Source organism: Gobio gobio (genome assembly GCF_949357685.1).
Source record: "Gobio gobio genome assembly, chromosome: 17".
Taxonomy (NCBI): Eukaryota; Metazoa; Chordata; class Actinopteri; order Cypriniformes; family Gobionidae; genus Gobio; species Gobio gobio.
The window spans coordinates 20,308,603-20,332,864 of record NC_137110.1 but is presented as its reverse complement, the minus strand read 5'-3'; the positions used below and the strand labels follow the sequence as shown (position 1 = coordinate 20,332,864).

Genomic DNA, 24,262 nt, shown 5'->3' with positions numbered 1-24,262 from the left:
GTAAATTATCAGGAAATTTTCATTTTGAAGTGAACTAATCCTTTAAGATTTTTTTTTACGTTTTTAAAAAAGGGTATGGTGGCATTTGTGTTAAAGACTGACTGACAGTCTACTGTTTGTCATTAACATAAACACAAAGTTAAAGGGAAAATTACCCCATGATTTACCCTCAAGGCATCCTAAGTGCATTTGACATTCTTCTTTCAGACAACTACAATTGGAGTTATTGTAAAATATGTCCTGGCTCTTCCAAGCATTATAATGGCAGAAAATGGCAGCCCAAAATTTGAAGCCAAAAAAAGTGCATCCATCCATTATAAAAATAATCCACACAGCTTCGGGGGGTTCATAAAGGCCTTCTGAAGCGAATCGAAGGGTTTTTGTAAGAAAAATATCCATATTTAACCCATTATAAAGTAAAATATCTAGCTTCTGGCGGACCGCCTTCTGTATTCAACTTATAAAAAACCTGTAACGCGAAGATGAGGTCGGACGTAGCGCAAGCGTTTTTGAGCGGCGAGAGGCACTACACTTTCTCTGTGAGTTGAATACATAAGGTGGTCCGCCGAAAGCTAGATATTTTACCTTATTAAAGAGCACCTATCATGGAATTTTGAAATGTACCTTTCATGTAGTGTGTAACATAGATCTAAGTGAACAAAAACATCCTGTGATAGCTTGAAATATGACAGTACACCGTATATATAGTTATTTTCTTTCAAAAGTAAGAGTCGACTCGGAGTCATTTTTAAGAATCGTTAGAAGACCGAAGCTTTTTCTCTGACTAGATGACGTCAACTTGTCAAGTTATTTGAATACGATACGCCCACTTATTGCGCTCCAAGACGCCAGTGAAAACTAGAAAACATCATGGCCACGAGACGCTGTGTTCTGAAGTGCCACTCAAAAGCAAACTTCTTTCATCTGCCCAAGGATGAGCATTTGAAGACTAAGTGGCTTGAAGACAAACCATACATCGTCGCGATTGTGTGTTTATTAGTCGTCAAATGTATGTTTCGCGATCTCAGGAAGCTTTTATTATGGACTTCTATTATGGCACATGGTTCTTCTTCGTCTGTCTGTACCATACATGGACTACATGTGCACAGAGCGCCCTCCGGCTGCCAGTATGAATTGAAAACAACACATAAGAGACTCAATCGCTCATGATTAGGCTATAACTGCCCATTTTGAGGAAGTATTGAATAAAAAATACTCCTCTGTTTAGAAATTTGACACAGACATATGAGAATCTATCAATATGTCTCCTCATCTGCACACTTTTGAACTAAAAGCCCTGAGGGATGTTGATTTGTCGCGAGTCTTCGTGAGGAGAATAGAGGAGTTTTTTTATGAATGAGATCAGCTGAGGCTCATATTACAATCAAACGGTACCGACGCGGTTTTCATATTCATAACTCCTGACACATATTAACAAATTACTGTCACTATAAGACTTTGATGGGCGTTCCGTTTCCGAAAATATCTGCACAGACTAAACCAATCACAACTGACTGGGTCATCGGACCAATCACCGCAGATTAGCGTCACGTAAAGGCGGGGTTTTGAAAAGTGAATCACTAAAGGAATCATTTGAGAATCGCTGTCAAAACAGGTAAAAATAAATGCATATTATAAGAAAACTAAAGTCTTTTTTGTCATTGCATGCATGCAAAACTGTTGTTGGGGACTTCTAAAACAATATTTGGAACATTTTAAATGCCATGATAGGTGCTCTTTAAGTTTTAAATATGGATATTTTTCTTACACAAACCAATCCATTCGCTTCAGAAGGCCTTTATTAACCCCCTGGAGCCATGTGGATTACTTTTATAATGGATGGATGCACTTTTCTGGTCTTCAAATTATGGGCTACTATTTACTGCCATTATAAAGCTTGGATTAGTCAGGACATTTTTTTTATAAAACTGCATTGTATTCATCTGAAAGAAGAATGTCATATACACCTAGGATGGCTTGATGGTGAGTAAATTATGGGATAATTTTCATTTTTGGGTGAACTATCCCTTTAAGAGAATATAAACAGCCAGGAAAAAAAAGGAATAAAAAAAAAAAATCTGATCTACACATTAAGCTTGTAGTGTAAATACAATGTGTTCTAGGAGCCAGTACTGCACTTTTTCACATCCCATTAAATGCAATGAATGTGTCAATGGCCTCAAAAATTCTCATTTAGTTGAAAAAGCTTGTAAAATCTTGGACTGTGGATGACACCTTTTAAGTATGAATGTAGCATGGTGAAAGTTATTGGCAATTGTACCAACAACAAGCAGACAGAGAAAAACTGACAACAGACAGCTGAGGAACAGACAAGTTGAGATATACTGTAGAAAATCCACACACACAATTGCTGTTAAAAGGTGGTGGGTGGTCCTCCCAAAGACAGGCCTGCTGGATACATTATGAGCAGGTTGGTGTGTGCGTGCCAGGACCCGTACAGAGCTCAAATTTGAGTAGTTGGGTGTTTTTCCAGTGGACACTAGTGAAGGGGAGAGATTACACCCCATTAAAGTGCAAGTTGGCCCATCTGCTTGACATGCAGGGCCTGAGAAAGTGAGGTGGAATGAGCAGAATGTTCATCCCAGAGACTGAGGGTCGACGGTGTGCGAGTGCATGCGTGACTGATGCAGTTGATGAAACCACTGTGGCATTGTGGTATTTAGAGCGAATATCTCTCGGGTAACAGTTGAGAGAAGTTAAGACACAATGTGGACCCTCATAAATAACTCCTATTTTTTGCACTCAGATTCATCCACCTTTTACATTATATTTGCTTTTATTTGTGCTTGTTTTCCTATTGGCTTTCAACCTGTACACACAAACTCGGCTTTAAAAAAGGTTGTTGTATCCATACAACCGCAGGGCTCCAGAGGAGGGTTCCCGCTTTGCATCGTAGCGCTAACCTAGGATCAGGAGGGCATGTGGATCAAGTAAACCAGGGCCGGCTGACACACATTTGTCATAAACAGGGTATACATTACTGGACTGGAGCTGGGATGCTTACTCAATATGGTAGAGGCATATGTAAGAACGGGAGGTGGGGGGAGCTGGGAATGAGATCCAGCAGATGAGGGAGCAGCAGTGGTGTGAAAAAAAGTGGCAGAAACTAAAGGAAGTGTGAACTAGCGAGTGATGCAAAAAACAAACTAAAATAAACAAACAAACCACATAAGGAACGAACGCTTAAGGGCAAGTGGAGACTGACGCACTGGCTGTCACCTCTAAAATTTATAATCTGTGTATGGTTGCCAGCAGGGGGTTAAATTGGGCTGGAATAATACAAAACGGTATTATGAAAGAGTATGTTTGGCTATCCATTTAATATCGTGTATGCTCTATCCAATTTTGTTGCAGTGTGTACGTTCCATATACCACTCCATACACACACACACACACACACACACACACACTTATGCGTTTTTGCCGTTTATTTACATGACAACGGCTTTTTGAGGGCCTGAAAATGCAAGCTTTTGAAAACGGGTTTCAAAGTGCAAGTTTTGGAAAGCGATATATCTTTACCATCTCCATGTAGATAACAAAAATGTGAATCTGTGAAAACGGTGACGTCATGCACATGTGTACTACATGCTCACGCATGCATATTATGTGTTTGTGTGGTGTTTCTTGACAAAGCGATATTTCTAACTACTGGCCTGGCATGCATAATACAGCCTTTTTAGTCATTTTCGTACATCTTTTATTCCATTGTTGTCTTGTAAACACACTCACACTCAAAAAATAAAATAAAATTACTTTATATATTACTTGATATGTATGGGTCTATAAAATGTTGGATAAAAGCGTCTGCCAAAAACATGTAAAAATGTTACATAAAATGTTTTTTTATTTTAATTTTGAAGTACAGTAAAATAGAAAATATCTATTTTAAATTGTAATAATATTTCACAATATTACGATTGTATTTTTAATCAAATAAATGCAGCCCTGGTGAGCATAAGAGACATCTTTTAAAATTCTCTTTCATAGCTTGATGTTAGGGTTCCCCCAATTGCAAAATCTTGGTTGCCAGGATATGTGCATGTTTATTTACGTAGACTGGGTGTGTAGTTGTGCCATGAGGGGTAAAGCATTGCGTTAATCTATGGAAATGATACTATCTGCCTATAAAATGTGACAGAATGTAATGCATGAGGATAAAAATCGGGGGCAAAAAATAGACAGGGTACAATAAAAACCCTTCATAAAACATTACCTTCCTTACACTGCACTACACAACGAACATAGTACATGCTTACACCACCAAACAAAACTTGTTGAATGACCTGAACTATATCCCTTGTTTGTTGTATACGGAGGTATAAATACTGTGTAGGGACCCTGTGAATTAGGCTGAAACTATGAATAGATGAAAATACCTCTGCATACCTCCTCCAAATTGTAAAAACGTGATGCAAATGATCACAGATCATAAATCATGCATTGCTCTTTTATACAAAAACTATATAAAAAAAAAAACACTAAAGTATTAAGGTTACAGGCCTATATTTAGGCGCTGTTGACATTTTTGTGTGTGGTCACCGCCTGCATGTGTGTAAACTTTACGTGAGCTGGTGAGGGACGGCACCATCAGAACGAGTATAAAATGACAGCGAGATCAGGGCTGTGAAAGACAGGACAAGTGATTTATGGGTAAATAAAAAGGTGCGAATATTGTACAGTAATAGGACCCCTATGGAGGTGGTCAGGGCTAAGGTGTGTATATGGGCGTGTTTGTGGAATTGCGGTAACATGACTATGCGAGTATGCATTTAAGAGAAGAGTGATGTTTCCAACTCCAACTTAATCGTAAACCTTCCATATCGATACTCAAGCAGGTCAGGATGTGCATGCAAAGTATGCGAGATTGCCACCTGAACAAGATACACACTGCCCCTCTGATTTACACATTAAAATCCCAATCATTTGCAGAGGAGATGTTAAAACTTTGACCTGAACAGTGTGTATTTGTGTGTGTGGAATGGAAGGGGGTAGGGTGGAGGTGTACATACATCATACCAAATAAAGCCACGGCAACTCACCCAGAAGTTAATTGCTTTAACACATGGAGAGGCTGCCCACACAAACACGCATGAGGAGGAGATCTGAAGCCACAGTCAGATACCAAATTACCCATATAAAGCATTGCCCATATAATGCTCCTATAAAGGGATCATTACAGGGTTTTTGTTTTTTTGGGGGGGGTGAGGTGGGGGGGGGGGCTTTTTAATTGAGAAAATTTTTTTGTTAATATTAAACAAACTTCCTCTGGGCAGCACTTTTGATTTATTAATAATTAAGTAAATAAGAAAATACTAACATGCTTATTTTCTTATTATTATCAATGTTGAAATCAGATGTGATGCCTAATATTTGTGGAAACAATGATACTTTTTTACAGGATTCTTTATAGAATTTGAAAGTTAAAAAGACAGCATTTAATTTAAATGGAAATCTTTGGTAACATAATAAATGTGTTTATTGTTTTGAAAAAAAATATTTTGAATCGTAGAGTACAAGTAATCGACTTGTCAACAAGTAAAAAAAAAAAAAAACTATCCAATGATACTTCAATGATTGATTTTTCTCTTGTGCTTATTTAGACAAAATATACATTTCATGCATGTGTCAACCTTTTTAATGTTATAGAAAAGTACTACAAAAACTCTCAAAATGTTCATACCATGTTCGTCAGTGAAAAATGAAAATCATGAAACTGTTGTTTGATAGTGAAAAGCTGAAAAACTGCACAATATGTAGCCAAAGCAAACCATGGGAAGACCTGGTAAGGGTGTAGATGTATCCACAAATATATGAAGCTGTTTTTTAGGGAGTGAAGACCAATCAGTTCACACTAAGTTGCCTTTATTTGTGTATGAACCCTCAGGAGTAAAAGCCAAAATTCTGTTGAGACGCTTCAGGCGGCTTCATTTCCTCTCTTCTCTTTTTCTCCCTCCCTCTCATCTCCTCACTATTGTGTTCTGTCATTTATCTATTTTATGGGATTATCGAGGCGCTTCTCCCCTGCCCGCAATTCATTACGCTCCTAACTGCTCACTTAGGTTTATGCCCCTTTAAATCCCCCAACAGATAACCAACCAGCCTCGGTAAACAGATAGAGAGGGAGGGAGAGAGAGCGAGAAAGAGAGACATGTGGTGGGCACTCATCAGAGAAGGAATTAAGAGATGTCACGCGGCAGTGGCCATGGCAGTGAGGAGAGACAGTTAGTGGCGGTTTTTAACGCGGCTGCCCTCTTTCTCCTCATTAGTAATTCAATTTGCTCTTTATTAGCCACTCTTATCTCCAGCACAGAGTCCCTCTGGCTAACCCCTCCATCACCCGCCCTGTCTTTACCGCTCGCCCCCTCTCTCACATCTAACCCAAAGAAGCATCACCTGGCTGGAACAAGACAAAATTTCCTATTTCAAGACCATGGTGGCAATGATATCAAAGAGAGACAGGCAAATTTACAGGTATGGAAAAGGAAGGCAGTTCTATGGTAATACTGACACTCTAATGTGCGCAGAAACAGACCGCGAGCGATTACAGTGAGATTGTCGGCTTGCCTTCATAGGGATGGGGTGGAGGGGGTGGAGTTGGCTGTAAAAACAGTGATTGCTTTCCATCAGGTTGGGCTTATATTCTCCAGTTCGTTAAAACAATCCAATTTGCAAAGGGATAATTACGCATTAGCTCCTTTTTATCTACTGAGCGAGAGCGCTGGCAGGGTTTGATAGTGTAGCCGTATTCGGCGAGCCACTGCTGCAAATTACCCGCTATCGGCACATGTACACCATCACGGCCCGATTGGGCAATTAATTAACTCCTCCTATCCCCAGCGGATACGGGCCATCACACCCAAACCTACTCCCTAAACCAATCAGGCTGCTGAGAGCATGCTGCCCTCTGTTGGAGGTGTACGGTTAGACAATAGACTTAATTCATGATCTTCCACATTTAGGAGATGCCAGACAACAGAAATATCTCTGCAGGAACTAAATATGGCCACGTGTCTTAAACAGTTTTAAAGTCTGTTAAAAGCCATACATTTGCAGTTGTGAAGTAGTGAATTTTGCAGCAATAATGCATAATATTCAATGTAAGCCAGGTGATAACTTCTCCACTAGATGTCATCCTCTTATTTAGCTTGCGTAATGTCCCAGTGGGGACCCTGTCATTCATTCAGTGCAACACGGCGGATATCGGTGCGCTTTTAAGCGTGAAAGACGTTCCGGACAGTTGAAGCAACTGTCACTATCCCGATCAGGCCAGAACTGCATGGTCACGAAAGTTCATCATTTGCACGCGTTTTCAAGCCAAGCCAATTTAATCATTCAAGCTCAAGAAGACGTGAAAGAATTTGCGTGCACTGTGGGAGATGTTTTTTGTGTGTCTCAAACAGCGTGCAAATAATAAAATGAATTCTCATTCATATCTCTTTGCGCTTAAATGGACAAATTCACACTAATTTATCTCAAAATGCCCGCCTTTGCGAGTATAGCAAGCATAGTCGGTTATGGCTTAAGTGAATGTAAGTAAAGAAAGTATATTGGATACGTGCATTAGTCTTAAAGTGACAGCAGCAGGAATATTAGGCTGCTGTCACTTTAAGACTAATTCACGGATCCAATATACTTTCTCTACTATGTTTTAAATGTTAATAAAACTACAAAAGAGAGTACAGTGAAGATTATATGCAGTGTTATTCGACATTTGATTACTTTATTCAATTTCTGTAGCCGAAAACTACTGTTAGACCTACCTGAAAACGGATTATTTCATTTGAATCTTTGTTTTATTGTATTTATTTATTCGTCCTATTACTTGTAGATTAATTATTTGTTCTTTTTTTATTAATGACTGCTTACTTGTCTTTAATAATCTCTGAAATGTATATTAGTTAGTAGTTTTAGCAGTGGTATCGAAACTGGAATAGAGAATTGATCATTTCACTGGTCTCTAAAATGTTGGTGTTATAACCTTATTTATTACAATACAAGGATATATGGGTCAAAAACCCCAAAAACAATAACTTATCCATTTATTACTTTTTTTGTGGTGGGGCCAGATCATTGAATCGAATTGAATATCCAGAATTGAATAGAATTGAGAATCGAATTGAGATCTTATCATTTGGAATCGAATCAGAACATCTGTATCGATATCCAGCCCTATAAACAATTGAGGATCACACACTACTTTTCATTCAAACTCACGTGACAAAAACAATGAAAAAAATGTATTATAAAATTGGACATGTTTGATAACCTCTGACTGAACAGAATTATAGTGGAACGAACTGAAGTTTGTGACCATCATATACCATGCAATTTTCTGCTAAATGTATCTGCAGACTGGCTCTGACTTTTGGCAACAAAATCTGGACAAAAGTTGAGTAGTGTATTTCAACATTAGAAATGTATAGTATTAAGAATAATAAAAGGGTAAACATATGCCTGGTATATCTATAGGGATATATGAAACTAATTAAAATGACAAGTTAGAAATAAAGCATGGAAAACATTATTTATATTTATATTTATATTTATATATATTAGGGCTGTCAAAAGATTAATTGCGATTAATCGCATCCAAAATAAAAGTTTGTGTTTACATAATATACGTGTGTGTACTCTGTTAATTATTATTTATAAATAAATACACACACATTCATGTATATATTTAAGAAATATTTGCATGTATATACTGTATGTACATTTATATAATCTATAATATATATATATAAATATAAATATTTTATATATAAAAATAATATATTTTTTTTAAATATATACATGCTTGTGTGTGTATTTATATATAAATAATAATTAACAGAGTACACACTCATATATTATGTAAACACAAACTTTTATTTTGGATGCAATTAATCGCGATTAATCTTTTGACAGCCCTAATATATAATATATAATATATATATATATATATATATATATTATATATTATATATTAGGGCTGTCAAAAGATTAATCGCGATTAATTGCATCCAAAATAAAAGTTTGTGTTTACATAATATATGAGTGTGTACTCTGTTAATTATTATTTATATATAAATACACACACAAGCATGTATATATTTAAAAAAAATATATTATTTTTATATATAAAATATTTATATTTATATATATATATTATAGATTATATAAATGTACATACAGTATATACATGCAAATATTTCTTAAATATATACATGAATGTGTGTGTATTTATTTATAAATAATAATTAACAGAGTACACACACGTATATTATGTAAACACAAACTTTTATTTTGGATGCGATTAATCGCAATTAATCTTTTGACAGCCCTAATATATAATATATAATATATATATATATATATATATATATATATATATATATATATATATATATATATATATATATATATATATATTCTAGGGTCAGGCTGCGACATGAGGGCACTCTGTGTACCACTGATCTAGACAGTGCAGGCAAGACTCTTAGATTTCCATGATATCATCTACATTAAGACTATTTTCACAACAGCACTACCCAGTATACAGTTCATCATTGCTGCAGGTTTGTGTTTCCATGGGTACATAAAGCCCATCTCAACCCCTCTCAGAGGAATCTAAACAAAGCAGCGATAATTAATTTTCCAGAGATTGTTTTGGTTAATTACTAATTAAGCCTATTAGTCACAGAGGGAGTAAAAACAATCTGTTCGTTTAAAAAGGCAGAGGTAAAGTTGCATTGTGTTTTGAGAGTTGCAAAGCATTTTGTGAATGTGCAGTCATAGTAACTGACCTGATCTTGAGGTCCCTAATGAGGTGGCGGTGAGAGAGAGGCGGCGGAGCTTGTGTCTGCCAAATGAAACCAGCACTTTGGGCTGTGCTCGCCTGGCATTGGTCGGAGACTTCACCTGAGCGTGTGTCCGCCTCCACAAAGAATACCGGCTCCTTATAGTCTGCACAATGGGGCTGTATCTTCTCTCTAAGGAGGGACTGCATAAAGACAAACATGCATTAAATGCTGGAAGAATTCCTGTAAAAATAAAATATGGTTCTTAACATGTTACAAGAGTCAAAAAAGTAAGAGTATGCTTAGTTTGTTCAATGGAAGAGCAAAATAAATGTAAAACACTATGTGCTGCCATCTAGAGGACATTTTAAGAACAATACTGCTACAAGCTGTGACATTTGCAAAAAAAATTATAATTTTACACTTTAAAGGGGTCATATAATACACAGGGTTTCCGCACATTTTTAATGAAAGATGTTGCAAAATGTTTCTATGTTTAACATTTAAAAAAAAATCTAATTATAAAGACAGTACTCACAAAGAGCAGCCTATGAAATATTTTGTTTTATTTATTTATTTATTTATTTATTTATTTATTTATTTATTTATTTATTTATTTATTTATCTATTTATTTATATTATACAAGGTTTTTAAATGTTAAAGTTAAAATAGTTCAAAGTTGAATAATACTGTCAAATAATATCCATTGTCCATACTGTACATTGCAATGGTGCAATATCCAAATGTATCAGTAGCATTTAAAACAATTTATTTTAGTTTTCAGCATTTTATTTTTAATTTACTTAGTTTAAAAAAAAAGTATAACATTTTAATACCAGGCATTTAGCAATATTGGCCATAACATTAAAATAACCGCCTGTTTATAGTATTGGACTGCCAAAAATGTAAATATCAGTGCATCTCTAAAATTTTTAAAAACTTCCCACATTATGGTACATTATGATCTTGTCATATGGTATATTACAAAATGACTAAAAACGTCATTGACGGCCAAAAGACGTCACTGTTTTTACAAATTTGCGTTTTTGTAGTTTATAACGGTATCGTTTTCAAAAACTTGCACCTTGAAACCAGTTTTCAAAAGGTTGAGTTTTTAGGCCCCCAAAACAACCAATGGCAACAGGCACCAACAGCTGCAAACACTGATCCAACAAAACCGACTAAGTGACTGTTGCCGCTGGTCGGCGTCTGTCGGTACAGTGTGAATTGGCCTTAAAAAAGCAGAACTCTCACTTGCAAACAGATTTTCTGATGATCTTGGTTCGGCTCCTGAGCTTGAAGGCACCGGCTGACAGTAGAGTAGTAGTAGGGTTAATGCGGGCTGAGCTTGAGGACACAGCAGAGCCCTTTTCCCCCGTTTGACCATTCTTATTAGCTGTCCATCGATACACTGTGCTCTTATGGGTAGTCTTAGAAGTTGCGCTCGATGCATTTGCTGTTGCATTTTGTCCAGCCGCCTTCCAGCGATAGCGGCTAGCATGTCCAGCATTGGATGCAGGGGCATCCCCAGGTCTAGATTTTTTGGATGAAGATGTTGTCTTTTCTTTCTTGGGTCCCTCCAGTCCACCTTGAGAGGTTCTTACAAGGACTTTAAGAGATTTGGGTGAAGGAGGCTTGCGTAGCACTTTCGTTGAAGTGTTTGCTTTCCCAGCTGTTGACGAGGAGCAAGATGAAGACACCCAGGTGTACTTTGAGGTCTTAGGAGCTCCAGGGGAAAGAGACAAAGGCTTGCGAGACACCCTCTTATTGGAGCTCGAAACTCTTCTGACAGCGGCTGTCCCAGGAGAGGATCCAGAGGCTGGGGAGAGAGAAGTCACTGGCTTAGATGTGCTTTTTATGTTTACCGTCTCTTGGTTTTTCACCCAAGTAAACCGAGATCTCTTATGGCATGGCGAGGCTATAGGTGTCGGAGTTGAGTCAACCTTAAGCTGGGGCTTTGTGGGACTCAAGGATGCCTGAGACTGAAGGTTAGAAGCAGAGGAAGCCATAGGAGGAGAATCTTTATTGGCTGATGGCATTACGACAGTCCTATTGGATAAGGCCGAAGTGGGGAGGTGTGGTTTGACTTGAAGTTGAGCTGGAAGTCTGACAGTTGACGGGATAGAGGGATTGTCCATAGCGGAGGATGATTTCAAAGTGGGTTTCTTCTTCCTTTCAGGCTCTGATGAGGAAGTAGAGTCCGATAGTTCATTGGTAGATGAACAGCCATGATTGGTTTTTCCTGTTGCAGGTAAAAGCACAGTCCTTTTTCCACTGGCTTCACTTTTCCTCTCCTTTGAAGTCTCACTTTGGACACTGAGCGAATATGTAGCAGATTTACTCTTGGTTTGTTCAGCTGTCAACTGAAAAACACTGTTATTTCCAACAAGTCCAAGATTATCCCTAGTAGCAGTGGCTCCAGATGAAGTGATGTGGTGAGGAGGCTGATTCAGCTGCACCAGATCTGGGGGAGACACATGACTGCCACTGGCCCTGTTGGTCTTATTGTTAAGGGAGTATGTTTTCCTCCAGCAGCCAGAAGAATGAGGCACATACGGCTGTGGCAGTGATGAATATGACTGTGTGTTGTGTGAGGAATGACCCTGACTCTGGCCCCTCCTTGAACCATGTCTGGCACTACCCCACTGGGCAGAGCTTGAGGGAATGTCACCATGAGTGCTTTTATAGTCATTAATGAGGTCTGCAAAATCAAGAAACAGTGTGTGAAATTAGGTACCATTCAAAGTCATGAGACTAAACGCAAGCTCAACTGACCAGATTAAAAAGGAGTCAGATAAACTTAAATCAATGCAAGATATATATATATATATATATATATATATATATATATATATATATATATATATATATATATATATATATATATATATATATATATATATATTAGTCAAAACAAAATGTATTCAGACACCTTCAACATTTCTCACATTATCACAGTTTATTTGCTATAGTTTAGAAAATGGTAATAAAATATGACAAGAACAGTTAAACTGTTTGAGAACATTTTCACCTTAAAGGGTTAGTTCACCCAAAAATGAAAATTCTGTCATTAATTACTCACCCTCATGTCGTTGGACACCCGTAAGACCTGTTCATATTCGGAACACAAATGAAGATATTTTAGTGTAAAGCTGATGCTGAGAAAGGCTTCAGACAGCCCTCCATTGGCATTCAGTACATTGACACTTCCAAGATCCATGAAAGGCACTTAAAACGTTGTTACAAAGTCCATCTCACAACAGTGGCTCTACAATAATTTTACGATGCGACGACAATAGTTTTTGTGCGCAAAAAAAAAAAAAAAAATAACACCTTTATCTAACTTGTTCTCAACTTCCGTGTATGCCTCCACGATGCATGCGCGAGAATATGGCGCAGATCCGGCGTTCGGACACATGACCCAGAAGCGATTTGTTTACGAGCAGAGGAAGACGCGCGTGTCTAAGCTGTTGAATTCTACATTGATCGTGCTTTAGGTCTCGGCGTAGTGCTCAAAATGGGGCTTAAGTGTGTATTTCATGGATTCCCGAACGCCGGCGCTACGTCATATTCTCACGCATGCGTCGTGGAGGCACACACGGAAGTCGAGAACAAGTTAGATAAAGGTGTTATTTAGATTTTTTTTTGCGAACAAAAACTATTGTCGTCGCATCGTAAAATTATTGTAGAGTCACTGTGGTGAGATAGACTTTGTAACGACGTTTTAAGTGCCTTTTATGGATCTTGGAAGTGTCAATGTACTGAATGCCAATGGAGGCCCATCTGAAGCCTTTCTCAGCCATCAGCTTTCAACTAAAATATCTTCATTTGTGTTCCGAATATGAACGGAGGTCTGACGGGTGTCCAACGACATGAGGGTGAGTAATTAATGACAGAATTTTCATTTTTGGGTGAACTAACCCTTTAATGTCATAATGTCAGATAACTTTGATAGAAAGGTATGTAATGGAATACAATCAACCAATCAGCTGCCAGCTGTTAAATTTAAGTACACAATTAGATAATATAAATTTAGGTCAACCAATTACCAAGCAATGCTTAAAGGGTTTGCTCACCGAAAAATGAAAATAATGTAATTTATTACTCACCCTCATGCCGTTCCACACCCGTAAGACCTCCGTTCATCTTCGGAACACAAATGAAGATATTTTTGTTGAAATCTGAAGGCTCAGTGAGGCCTGCATAGGCATCAATGTAATTTACACTCTCAAGATCCATTAATGTACTAAAAACGTATTTAAATCAGTCCATGTGAGTACAGTGGTATACTATTAATATTATAAAGCGACAAGAATATTTTTTGTGCGCCAAAAAAAACGAAATAACTTATATAGTGATAACCGATTTCAAAACACTGCTTCATGAAGCTTCGGAGCGGAAACGAATCAGCAAGTCGAATTCTGATTTGGATCGCGTGTCAAACCACCAAACTGCTGAAATCATGTGACTTTGACGCTATTTTAGTCTGTCTGTCCGACTCACTGATTCGTTTTCGCTCCAAAGCTTCATGAAGCAGTGTTTTGAAATCAGTTATCACTATACGAGTCAATATTTCGTTTTTTTTGGCGCACAAAAAATATTCTCGTCGCTTTATAATATTAATATTGAACCACTATACTCACATGGACTGATTTAAATATGTTTTTAGTACATTAATGGATCTTGAGAGTGCAGGCCTCACTAAGCCTTCAGATTTTAACAAAAATATCTTAATTTGTGTTCCGAAGATGACAGTCTTACGGATGTGGATCGGCATGAGGGTGAGTAATAAATTACATTATTTTCATTTTTGGGTGAACTAACCCTTTAATTTTGTTCAATCTGTGGTGTATAAGGTCACATTATTAGCAATTAAAGAAAAAACACTTAAGCAAAACATGGTCAGGTCAAAGTCTGTCTGAATAGTTTTGGTCCCAAATGTTTATCAATTTTACTGGTAGTCCACTGTATGAAATATTTGGGAATAATATGTCACAGTATTTTGCCATCCTAACTTAAATAAATGAACTATAGTATCCTGCACTGAACCTGCACAGAATATCAAAAACGATATCTTTGTGTCTGAATCATTTTTGATGTAACATACATACACACTAATATATATATATATATATATATATATATATATATATATATATATATATATATATATATATATATATATATATATATATATATATATATATATATATATATATATATAATCCCATAAATCCTGGGACTGATGTGGTATTTTTCCATTTTCAATAGATTTTTTTTTTTTTATTATCCATGTGCCTAATACTTCAAATGATTTTCAACTAAAATGACATAATATACCTGATAACTACAAAATCAAATGCAAAATTTTGCTATTTTGCTATAAAAGTCTATTACCTTATAATGTCACAATACATTTTTATGTAATTGTGGTTTCAAAGTTTGCAGATTTTGGAGATCATCGTTTTCAACCATTCATATATTTGTAATCAAAACCATTTTATATTAGCTACATATTCAACAGTTACCAAAAAAGCAAATACATGTGACAGCACCCTGAAGAGAATGTTATATAGAATAGAATATTATTAAACATACGAAATATCAATAACAGATAAACGAACAGAGACATTCGCCACTAAAATGGGGCATTTCTGTCACTGTTGTTTCTGCCACTGCTCATACTTTCTGAACCTGTTCTACAGCAACACGCAGCAAATAACTAACGTAACCAAACAGCGAGGGAAATAATAAATAACATGAATAAATATCTCAAAAGGGGTTACTCCAGACACAGTACAGTATTGTCTTAGCTTAAGTGAATAACCGTTAGGTCAGCCACATTGTTTCTGAACGCTTCTTTAAATGTAGATAATAACGAACGTATGGTTTGAAAGCACCGTTGAATTACAATATCCGATATATAAATAAAATAATCACACTTACTTTGAAGTTCCTCTATTTCTCTCTTAAGCGCTTCACGTTCAGCCATCTTCACACCAAAACAAGGCTGTCATAAAATCGCGACGACGCCGGTGATTACGTAGAGAAGCAACATCCAATCACAACACGCCTCTCAACAGATGATTCTACAGTTTTGTTTTCGAGCTCAAATAATCTGCGCTTGTTGTAAGAAACTTTACAGACCGACAATATGTTTGGAGATTAGTTTCGTTTAGACTTAAACCTCTGACAATCACAGCATTATTCTAGCAACTTGTGTATTTCTTATTTGGAAGAAGGTCGACAGTTTTTAACGAGTTTCGGTTTTGGATAACTTACAGAAATCGAAAGTACTAACTGACATCGGTAAGTTAAGTAATGATGAGCATAATACGTTCGAATGTTTACACAGTTGTTTTGAGAAATTAATTTAACGATGTAGCTTCGGAGTAGTTAACCTAAAAACTTTCCTAAAGTTTCATTTAAACATCATTAATTTTAGCCATAGACAGTCTACCAGGTCAATATATCAATTACCAAACAAACCTTGCTATCACTAACTATTGACTGTTTTGCAGAGAGTGTCTACACAGCATCTACCAGCACGGTTGTTTTAAATGATTTACTATTGTCAACTTGGAAATATATGAATGACGCACCGTGCCTGTAGAGGAAGAATATGCATTGCTCAGAGGAAGTGAACAATAACTGACTCCAGTGCTATAACTTAGGCCTTTTCCCATATTGGAAACACTGATATCAACTTGAAAGCCTGACATAACTCAGTTCTCCAAGTGACATTTTCAAGAAATGGATTCAGCCGACAAGAAGATATACTTCATCATAACTGCACAACCACCTTCACCAAATGGGTACATAAAGGCTGGTGAAATATGCTTCATAGATAAACAACGACTTGATGCAAAGCAAAAGAGGAACGACACAAACATTTTGCCTGTTGTTCGTATGGGTACAACATGGGATGTAAATCTTGATAAAGTTCTTCTGAAGCCATTGTCACCCGGATTAGCAGAATTACTGCTTGCTGTTGAATCAAATGAAGAACGACTGTTGGCACTGAACGATTGTAAATCTTTAAAGGAGGCTTCAAGTCTGTCCAAAGGCTGTAAGGTGTACGTGGAATATAAAGAGCAGTGGCTCAAAGGTGTGATTCGTTATATTGGCAGTATCACGTCTTGTGCCTCTAATCCTATAGCCGGAGTTTTCTTTGGGGTGGAACTGCAAGTGAGTAACCTGTGTGTGTGTGTGAGAGAGAGAGTGAGAGAGAGAGAGAAAGAGAATGGAATTTATGGAAGTCCTGTATTATCTTATGTTCTTAGGGTGAAGATGCAGGAAAAGGCCAAAATGATGGTTCCTTCCTCTCAAAAACTTACTTCACGTGTCCCAGAAACTCAGGCATTTTTGCCCCTTTTTCAAGAATCAAACCAGTGGATGATAAACCTTCGGCGCCGTCACTACCAACTCAGTCTTCCCTGTCCATGACATCTACTGAGCCTCTTATTGTTGGAGACAGAGTAACCTTTTTTGATGACAAAAATGTTCACCATGGCATGGTTATGGCTATAAAGGACAACCCAGATGGTAAAATGGTTCTCATATCTACTGTGAGTACTGACTTTCTCATTAGAGAGATCCAAATGAATAGTTTGACCCAAAATGAATTGTTTACTGTGGTTCTAAGCCTGTTTGGCTTTGTTCAGTCATATACCAAAGGAGAAATTTTGAAGAAATTTTCCACAGAAGAAAAAAACTACAAAGATAATAACAGCATACAGGTTTGGAAAAAAAATGAGAGGGATTAAATAAGAGCAAAATTTTTATTTTGGGGTGAAATATTCCTGTAATAGCTGAAGATAAAACTAAAACTCGGACTTAGATATACTTTATACTTTATTATTCCCATAAGGGATATTTTGATACGTACAACAGCATAAAAATAGCTTTAACATTACTGATCAACTAAATTTAAGTTAAAAGAAGATTGCATAAAACACTGAATATTAAATAAAGATGTATGTATAAGAAAAACAAAACAGTATTTACACATGACATTTTCACCTGTCACACAAAGATGAGTTTTAGTACAGTGTTATGGGAAAAGGTCAGGATGATTTCCTAAAACATTCCTCTTCTCAGGATAAAGATGAAGAGGGGAAGCAAGGGGGAGAGATGACAGTCCCATTGGATTGTGTAATCAAAGAGGAACTGTTAAATAAAGGTAACATATGCATGTGTACTTACACAGAAGAGCACCTAGTACAACCAGGGTATAAGTATTTGGGGATTAGCATTTACATGAGCAATAATTTCTATCCTTTCAATGTAATGGAGTTAGTTTCATAAAACAACTTTTTTTTTTGTTCATAACCAGATGAAACTGAAAAAATGGACACTTCTCAGAGCGCAGAGATGGGGGGTGTTACTGATTCTGGAGACATTTCTGTTGGCTCCCTTGTGCAATTTATTTTGAAAGAAAAACTAGCTTATGGAATTGTACGCTGGATTGGGTATTTACCTGATTATCCTGAGAAGAGTGCTTTGCTGGAAGTGGTAGGCTATATTCTTTATATAATGTATCAATTGTCATCTTTCAGGATTTCCTGTAGTTCTGAAATATATTAAAACCACCCAGCCAATTGTTCTGTAATTATTAATATATGTATTTGTTCCTAGGAGGAAGGCAGTGGAGTGAGTAATGGAACATATAAAGGAAAACAGTACTTTAAATGTCCTCCACAAAGTGGTTTATTTGTGAAATTGTCATCTTGTCAACCTGATGATCGTTTCTCTGCTGCAAAGGAGAAAGTGTTTAATGGACACTCTGGTAAGACCTGGTTATAAGTCCTCACCTATAGATTTTTTTTAAATGACAATGTTCCAGAAGCGGGTGTGTCAGGTGTTTAGCAGTAGAAAGTGAAACTTTCTCAAGGACTGCACTGGTAGATAATGGCCACAATATGCGTCACCACCTACTGTACTGTAACTTTACTTTTGTGCCTCATTCTTTTTTCTCTGTAACAGATAAGACATTTGGATCCGTGGAAGAGGAGAATGTACCACCTATTAGAACAGAAGATGTACCAAAGCGATTGATTGGTCAGATGAAGGGCATTCAGGGTCACTGCAACTCCTGTTATATGGACTCTGCCCTGTTCAGGTTAGAACTTATCATAGACCCTTGGTTGAAGATGAAAAGAGTTATACACTTTGCTGAATATTGCATAAAGTACATATATGAATAAAGTATATATAATGTACAGATTTCATGTGAATTGCCCAAATAGCAATTAGAAAAGTAAAATCAACAAATGAACACACAATTTGAATGTATATTAGTTTTCATTTCTCAACAGTTGAATAATATGGCATGATCTCGTTTCTGTTTTTTTTTTTTTTATCCAGTGTGTTTTCCTGTTCATCAGTTCTGGATTCTCTGCTTTTTAAGTCCACGCAACATCAAACCATTCAAAGCATTCTACTGAAAAGCATTGTCAATCCTCTCCGCAAGTGAGCTTTCAACTTTGTATTGATATATTTTTTTTATTTTGTAAAATATAAATTTCAGCCACCCTTACAGCACATGTATGGGAGAGCTCGAATAACCACATTTTCTCTCATATTTACAGACATGGTTTTGTATCAGAGCGCAGTGTGATGAACCTTCGGAAGCAATTACAAAATCGGGAACGCTGTCCCACTTACACCACAGATGAGAAGGGTACGCTATCTTCTTGATGTCAAAGCCATATCTTTGTTAACTATGTCAGATTTCAAACAGAATATTGAAGGAAAATATCCAACTTTACATTTCTCTGCAAGTCATCAAAACGCAGATCCAAAATATTACACAGCTGTTTCCACAAATTATTTATATCTCATTATCTATAAAAGATCTCTTGGCTGTTTTATGGAATTGGACTAAGCATAGTGTTTTTCTTGATGTGTGCAGATCCCGAAGAATTCCTCTCTCTCATCATGCAAGAGATTCTCTCTCTAGATCCACCACTGAAACTCTGGTAGGGCACATTTTCATTGAATTTATCATATTTTTCAGGGGACTCAGGGGACTTAAGCTATTTTGTTCCCTTCATGATTTCATTCATTATTCTTTGTACTTTTTGAGATAGTGCCAAATAATTGATCCCAACTATTATATATGTATTTATATTATAAAGGACAATGCTAAACAAAACAAAAATGGTCATATTTTAGGGCCTGTAAATAGGCCCTAAAATATGACCATTTTTGTTTTGTGATCGTTTTCTGTGATCAAATAACTATTGATTGTGAAAAAACAGGTGTAACAGGAGTATGTGGCCAAATGTAAAAAGAAATAGTTAAAGGGGATAGTTAAATTACCCTGTGATTTACTCACCATCAAGCCATCCTAAGTGTATATGACATTCTTCTTTCAGACGATTACAATCGGAATTATATTAAAATATGTCCTGGCTCTTCCAAGTATTATAATGGCAGTAAATGGCAGCCCAAAATTTGAAGTCCAAAAAAGTGCATCCATCCATTATAAAAGTAATCCACACAGCTCAGGGGGGTTAATAAAGGCCTTCTGAAGCGATTTTTATTTTTATTTTTTTTTTTTTTTTTTTTTTTTTTTTAAGAAAAAATATCTAGCTTGAATGTGATAGGCGGTCCACCGTAAGCTAGATGCATCCTCAATAAACCCGTCTCCAGCATGTTGCCCCCGGTCCCTCGAATATTCTGATCTATTATGACCTCCGAGCTGTAAAACTGCCAGAATAATAATAATAATACACTGTTTGTTAATTGGCCAGAGGAGAACTGGCACCCGACTGAGCCTGGTTTCTCCCAAGGTTTATTTTTCTCCATTAGGTCACCTAATGGGGTTTTGGTTTCCTTGCCACTGTTGCCTCTGGCTTTGCGTGCTCAGTTGGGGACACAAAATTTTTCAACTAAACATCGAAATACATCTAAATAATAAACTAAATTAACCATTTAAACTAAATTACTGATCAAATTATTGATCTAAAGCCCACACTGTCACTGTATGATACTTGAAAATTTTCCAGAATGGCTATACAGCTGAATAAAATTATGCTGCATTATTTTCCTGTTTAACACTGTAAAGCTGCTTTGAAACAATCTACATTGTTAAAAGCGCTATATAAATAAAGTTGACTTGACTTGACTAGATATTTTACTTTATAAAGTTTTAAATATGGATATTTTTCTTATAATGCTTGGATAACCCAAGACTTTTTTTAATATAACTCCGATTGTATTCGTCAGAAAAAAGAATATCATATACACCTAGGATGGCTTGAGGGTGAGTAAATTACGGGGTCATTTACATTTTTTGGTGAACTATCCCTTTGCTATCTGATCTGTAAAAACACTTGAAGTGACCAAGTGTAAATATGCCCTTAAGTATCCATATATTATTACACCGAATCGCTGTTATAAACAGGTTCTTGTTTCTTTCTAATTTTCAGAGATTACTTCTGCAAAATATGTCTAGGCTTCTTAAGAGAATGCCTTTGTAGTTTCTACAAAATTGTCTGATTTTATGTATTCATATATTTGAATTACTTTATCTACCTTCAGCACCCCATCAGAAGGTGGACATAAAGAGCAAAGCTGTTACTACTACCAAATCTTTATGGATTACAACCACCATTTAGTCCTGCCAACTGTTCAACAGCTACTGGAACATTCGTTTTTCAGCAACAGTCTGAAACTAGCAGAGGTATCTTTCTTCTCTTTGCATGTTTTGTGTTTGAGAATCTGCTTTCAGTTCTTTATTTGTCCTATTTTGGTCGGACCTTCAATGCATGACCTGCAGATGGTGCTGTTTCTCTCTGCATAAATATGTCTGGTGTGAATCCAATTGGATATACAACTTGTGTGTTTTTCTTGATACAGTATCTTCTTGAAATGGATTCACAATCTAGATGTATAAGTTATTGTGTGATCAGGCTGTTACTTACTCCTCCAGGTGCCTGCCTGTCTGATTCTTACTATGCCTCGCTCAGGGAAGAGTTTCAAAATGTTTCCAAAAATCATTCCTTCTACTGAACTAGACATCACAGGTCTTCTCGCTGATGGTAACTTGTCTTAACCCCTCATACAATTATTAATATCTCAGGGCTTTCCTCTTGATGCATTTCCCGGTTTCTACATGTTCTATTAAGGTATCTGAGGTGTGTGTTTATGTACATTTGTTCATTAGGTCCTCAGCCGTGTGTGTTGTGTGGCCAGCTAGCAAAGGAAGAGTGTGCCGAGTGCTTCAGAGACACATTGTTTAGTGATACAGGATTCAAATATTTCTGTCTGAAATGTTCCACTCAGGTAGGGTGTTAAACATTTTTCATTAATCTGAATATTCTTTTCCATTTATATTGATGCAGTCCTTTTTAGGTGCACCTTCATAGACAAAAATAATGCTAAAAAGTGCCCCCTGACCTGTTAATTTCACAATAAATAATTTTCTTACATTTTAATGCAGCATAATCATAAACTGTCTTGATGTATTGTTTATGTAGGTTCACTCTCACCAGCAGCGTCGATGGCACACACCCATAAGCCTGCATCTTCCTCAGGGATTCTCTCACTCACAGAGTTCAGGGTCTGATCCACGCACTCCTCCACGGGAGAAACTGGAGCTGTTTGCTGTGCTGTGCATAGAGACCAGCCACTATGTTTCTTTCGTAAAACACGGACCTCAGGATACTGACTGGATCTTCTTTGATAGTATGGCTGACCGCATTGGTAAGTGAATGTGTGTGGAATGTGTGGCCGTTTTGACTCAACATTTTCTGCTGAGTTTGCACATTATATCATACACTTACCTGTTTGTAGGTGAAAGCAATGGCTATAATATCCCAGAAGTGCGTGCATGTCCAGAGGTTGGCCAGTACCTACATATGTCTCTGGCTCAGCTGGCAAATCAAGTGCCTCGAGAGATGGAAGGTGTGGCGAAGCGACTCTTTTGTGACGGTTACATGTACCTTTATCAGAGCAAGAGCATGTCTCTGTATCGCTGATTAAATCAACATGTACACATCAATAAATGCGTGTGCAATCTTATTACTTATGACTAGGTCTGCTTAGTAATGGATTATAATAATAATAATATGTTCTATTCAAGGGAATTTATGAAACCATATGCTTCTGCTCTGTATTTGAGCATTTATCAGTCAAATATTTCCACTTTCTGGTAAATTAGTTTCCCATATGGTATTGCCTGAGTGGGTGGTACTCACTCTTTAAACTGGATGAGAATGATGCAGCTTGATATAATTTGAAAAAAATTCTCAAAGTGCCTTGTATGTATATAAGAAATAGTATTAAAATGATGTTCTACTCTTTAAAATCATGAAAAGATTTTTAATTTTATTTTTTAACTTTGAGCAGACCTACTGTAGCCTGCTGCCTTATTCTTGTTAATAGAAAAGGGGGTCAAGATATTTAATACTGACAAGATGTTGTTTCGATAAAACATTGATGAATTGCTAATTTTCAGTTGTTATTGGTTTTTGAGGTCCATTCTGTATAAAGCTGAATGACATTGTGATTACATACAGTATGGCTCACAATGTCATACGTTAGGTCAAAATATTTTGATTAATTTCATTGGACATCTATTCATTATACATGCTTGCTCTTGTGTTTCTCTACTGTATGATTTCATTTCAATGAAAAAGATCAACCAATAAATAAATATATCTTGGAACAGGAACTGTATCCTCTACGTTTTCTTTTTCTCTCCCTTGTGTGTGCTTGTGCGTGAGCCATAGACCTCAGCTCATTAAATTTCTCCCTTTATCAAACGGTCTTCTTGTTTTTGTCTTTCACTACATCATCATAACCATAACTGAAGGAACAGTAGTTGTTTAGACAGCAAGAGGTGGGAAAAAAATTAAACAGGGATTCCACTGAAATTTCCATGAAATCAAAATTATTTTTATATGAATATGTTAGTCTTACTGTAATCTATAAGCTAGTGAGCTCCAAAACAATGACAAAATTTGCATTTGGAATCATTCAAAACAAACAGTTTCTCACTTCCACCAATATGGATTTTATGGTTTTGATGATATCAGTTGAGATCAGCACTTCAGCTTCTCATCAGATTTTCTGTCCAATCAAATGCTCTCTAGAATCTAAAGCCTCACGCCCATTATAAAATAGGCGCTGGAGCTGCAGCTAAAATTGGTCACTTGTTCACACTTACTATTTTCTACATGGTGAATGGCGCATAGTGCACTATATAGGGAATGATTCAGACCGTGTAAATATGCTTTCCCTTAGGGCGAATGAAGTCTGGTTTCACTAGTGTCACGCAAATTCAGCGCACACACAGTCTGCCCTGGTCTAGCCCTCCTGTTAGACAATTTGACCCCAGCAATTTAAACCTCCAGAATATGATTTTTTTTTTTTTTTTTTACAAAAGTTTATGTCTCAGGTCATTTATGTCTGACAGCATATCTGGTGGGCCCTGGAACAATTTTGATGA

The 24,262-nt window shown here is 36.7% G+C and overlaps 2 protein-coding genes across 3 annotated transcripts in view; one reads left to right on the top strand and one right to left on the bottom strand.

Moving 5' to 3' along the window:
- The window catches only part of zc3h3 (zinc finger CCCH-type containing 3), a 93,222-nt gene extending 77,407 nt beyond the window's left edge, over window positions 1-15,815 (bottom strand). For both annotated transcript variants that reach the window (XM_079841589.1, XM_079841588.1), the window contains exons 1-3: window positions 15,751-15,815; window positions 11,059-12,505; window positions 9,810-10,006 (exon numbers count right to left, since the gene is read on the bottom strand). In XM_079841589.1, the coding sequence (XP_079697715.1) occupies window positions 9,810-10,006; window positions 11,059-12,505; window positions 15,751-15,796 (1,690 nt within the window). In that variant the 5' untranslated portion in view covers window positions 15,797-15,815. The remainder of the gene's footprint in view (window positions 1-9,809; window positions 10,007-11,058; window positions 12,506-15,750) is intronic.
- Window positions 15,816-15,845: 30 nt separating this feature from the next.
- cyldl (cylindromatosis (turban tumor syndrome), like) lies at window positions 15,846-23,573 on the top strand. The gene is made up of 15 exons (XM_079840965.1): window positions 15,846-16,113; window positions 16,326-16,992; window positions 17,088-17,372; window positions 17,905-17,986; window positions 18,140-18,318; window positions 18,442-18,592; window positions 18,790-18,925; window positions 19,171-19,275; window positions 19,395-19,486; window positions 19,718-19,784; window positions 21,352-21,493; window positions 21,743-21,851; window positions 21,977-22,095; window positions 22,290-22,515; window positions 22,606-23,573. The coding sequence occupies exons 2-15, from the start codon at window positions 16,558-16,560 to the stop codon at window positions 22,788-22,790; spliced, it is 2,313 nt and encodes a 770-aa protein (XP_079697091.1). The 5' UTR covers window positions 15,846-16,113; window positions 16,326-16,557; the 3' UTR covers window positions 22,791-23,573.
- Window positions 23,574-24,262: the final 689 nt, after the last annotated feature.

Excerpts from the sequence above, each read along its gene's own strand:
- cyldl (XM_079840965.1), top strand. The coding sequence starts at position 16,558 with ATGGATTCAGCCGACAAGAAGATATACTTCATCATAACTGCACAACCA. Across the intron at positions 19,487-19,717 it reads TTACACCACAGATGAGAAGG|ATCCCGAAGAATTCCTCTCT; the intron begins GTACGCTATCTT and ends TGATGTGTGCAG. Across the intron at positions 19,785-21,351 it reads GATCCACCACTGAAACTCTG|CACCCCATCAGAAGGTGGAC; the intron begins GTAGGGCACATT and ends ATCTACCTTCAG.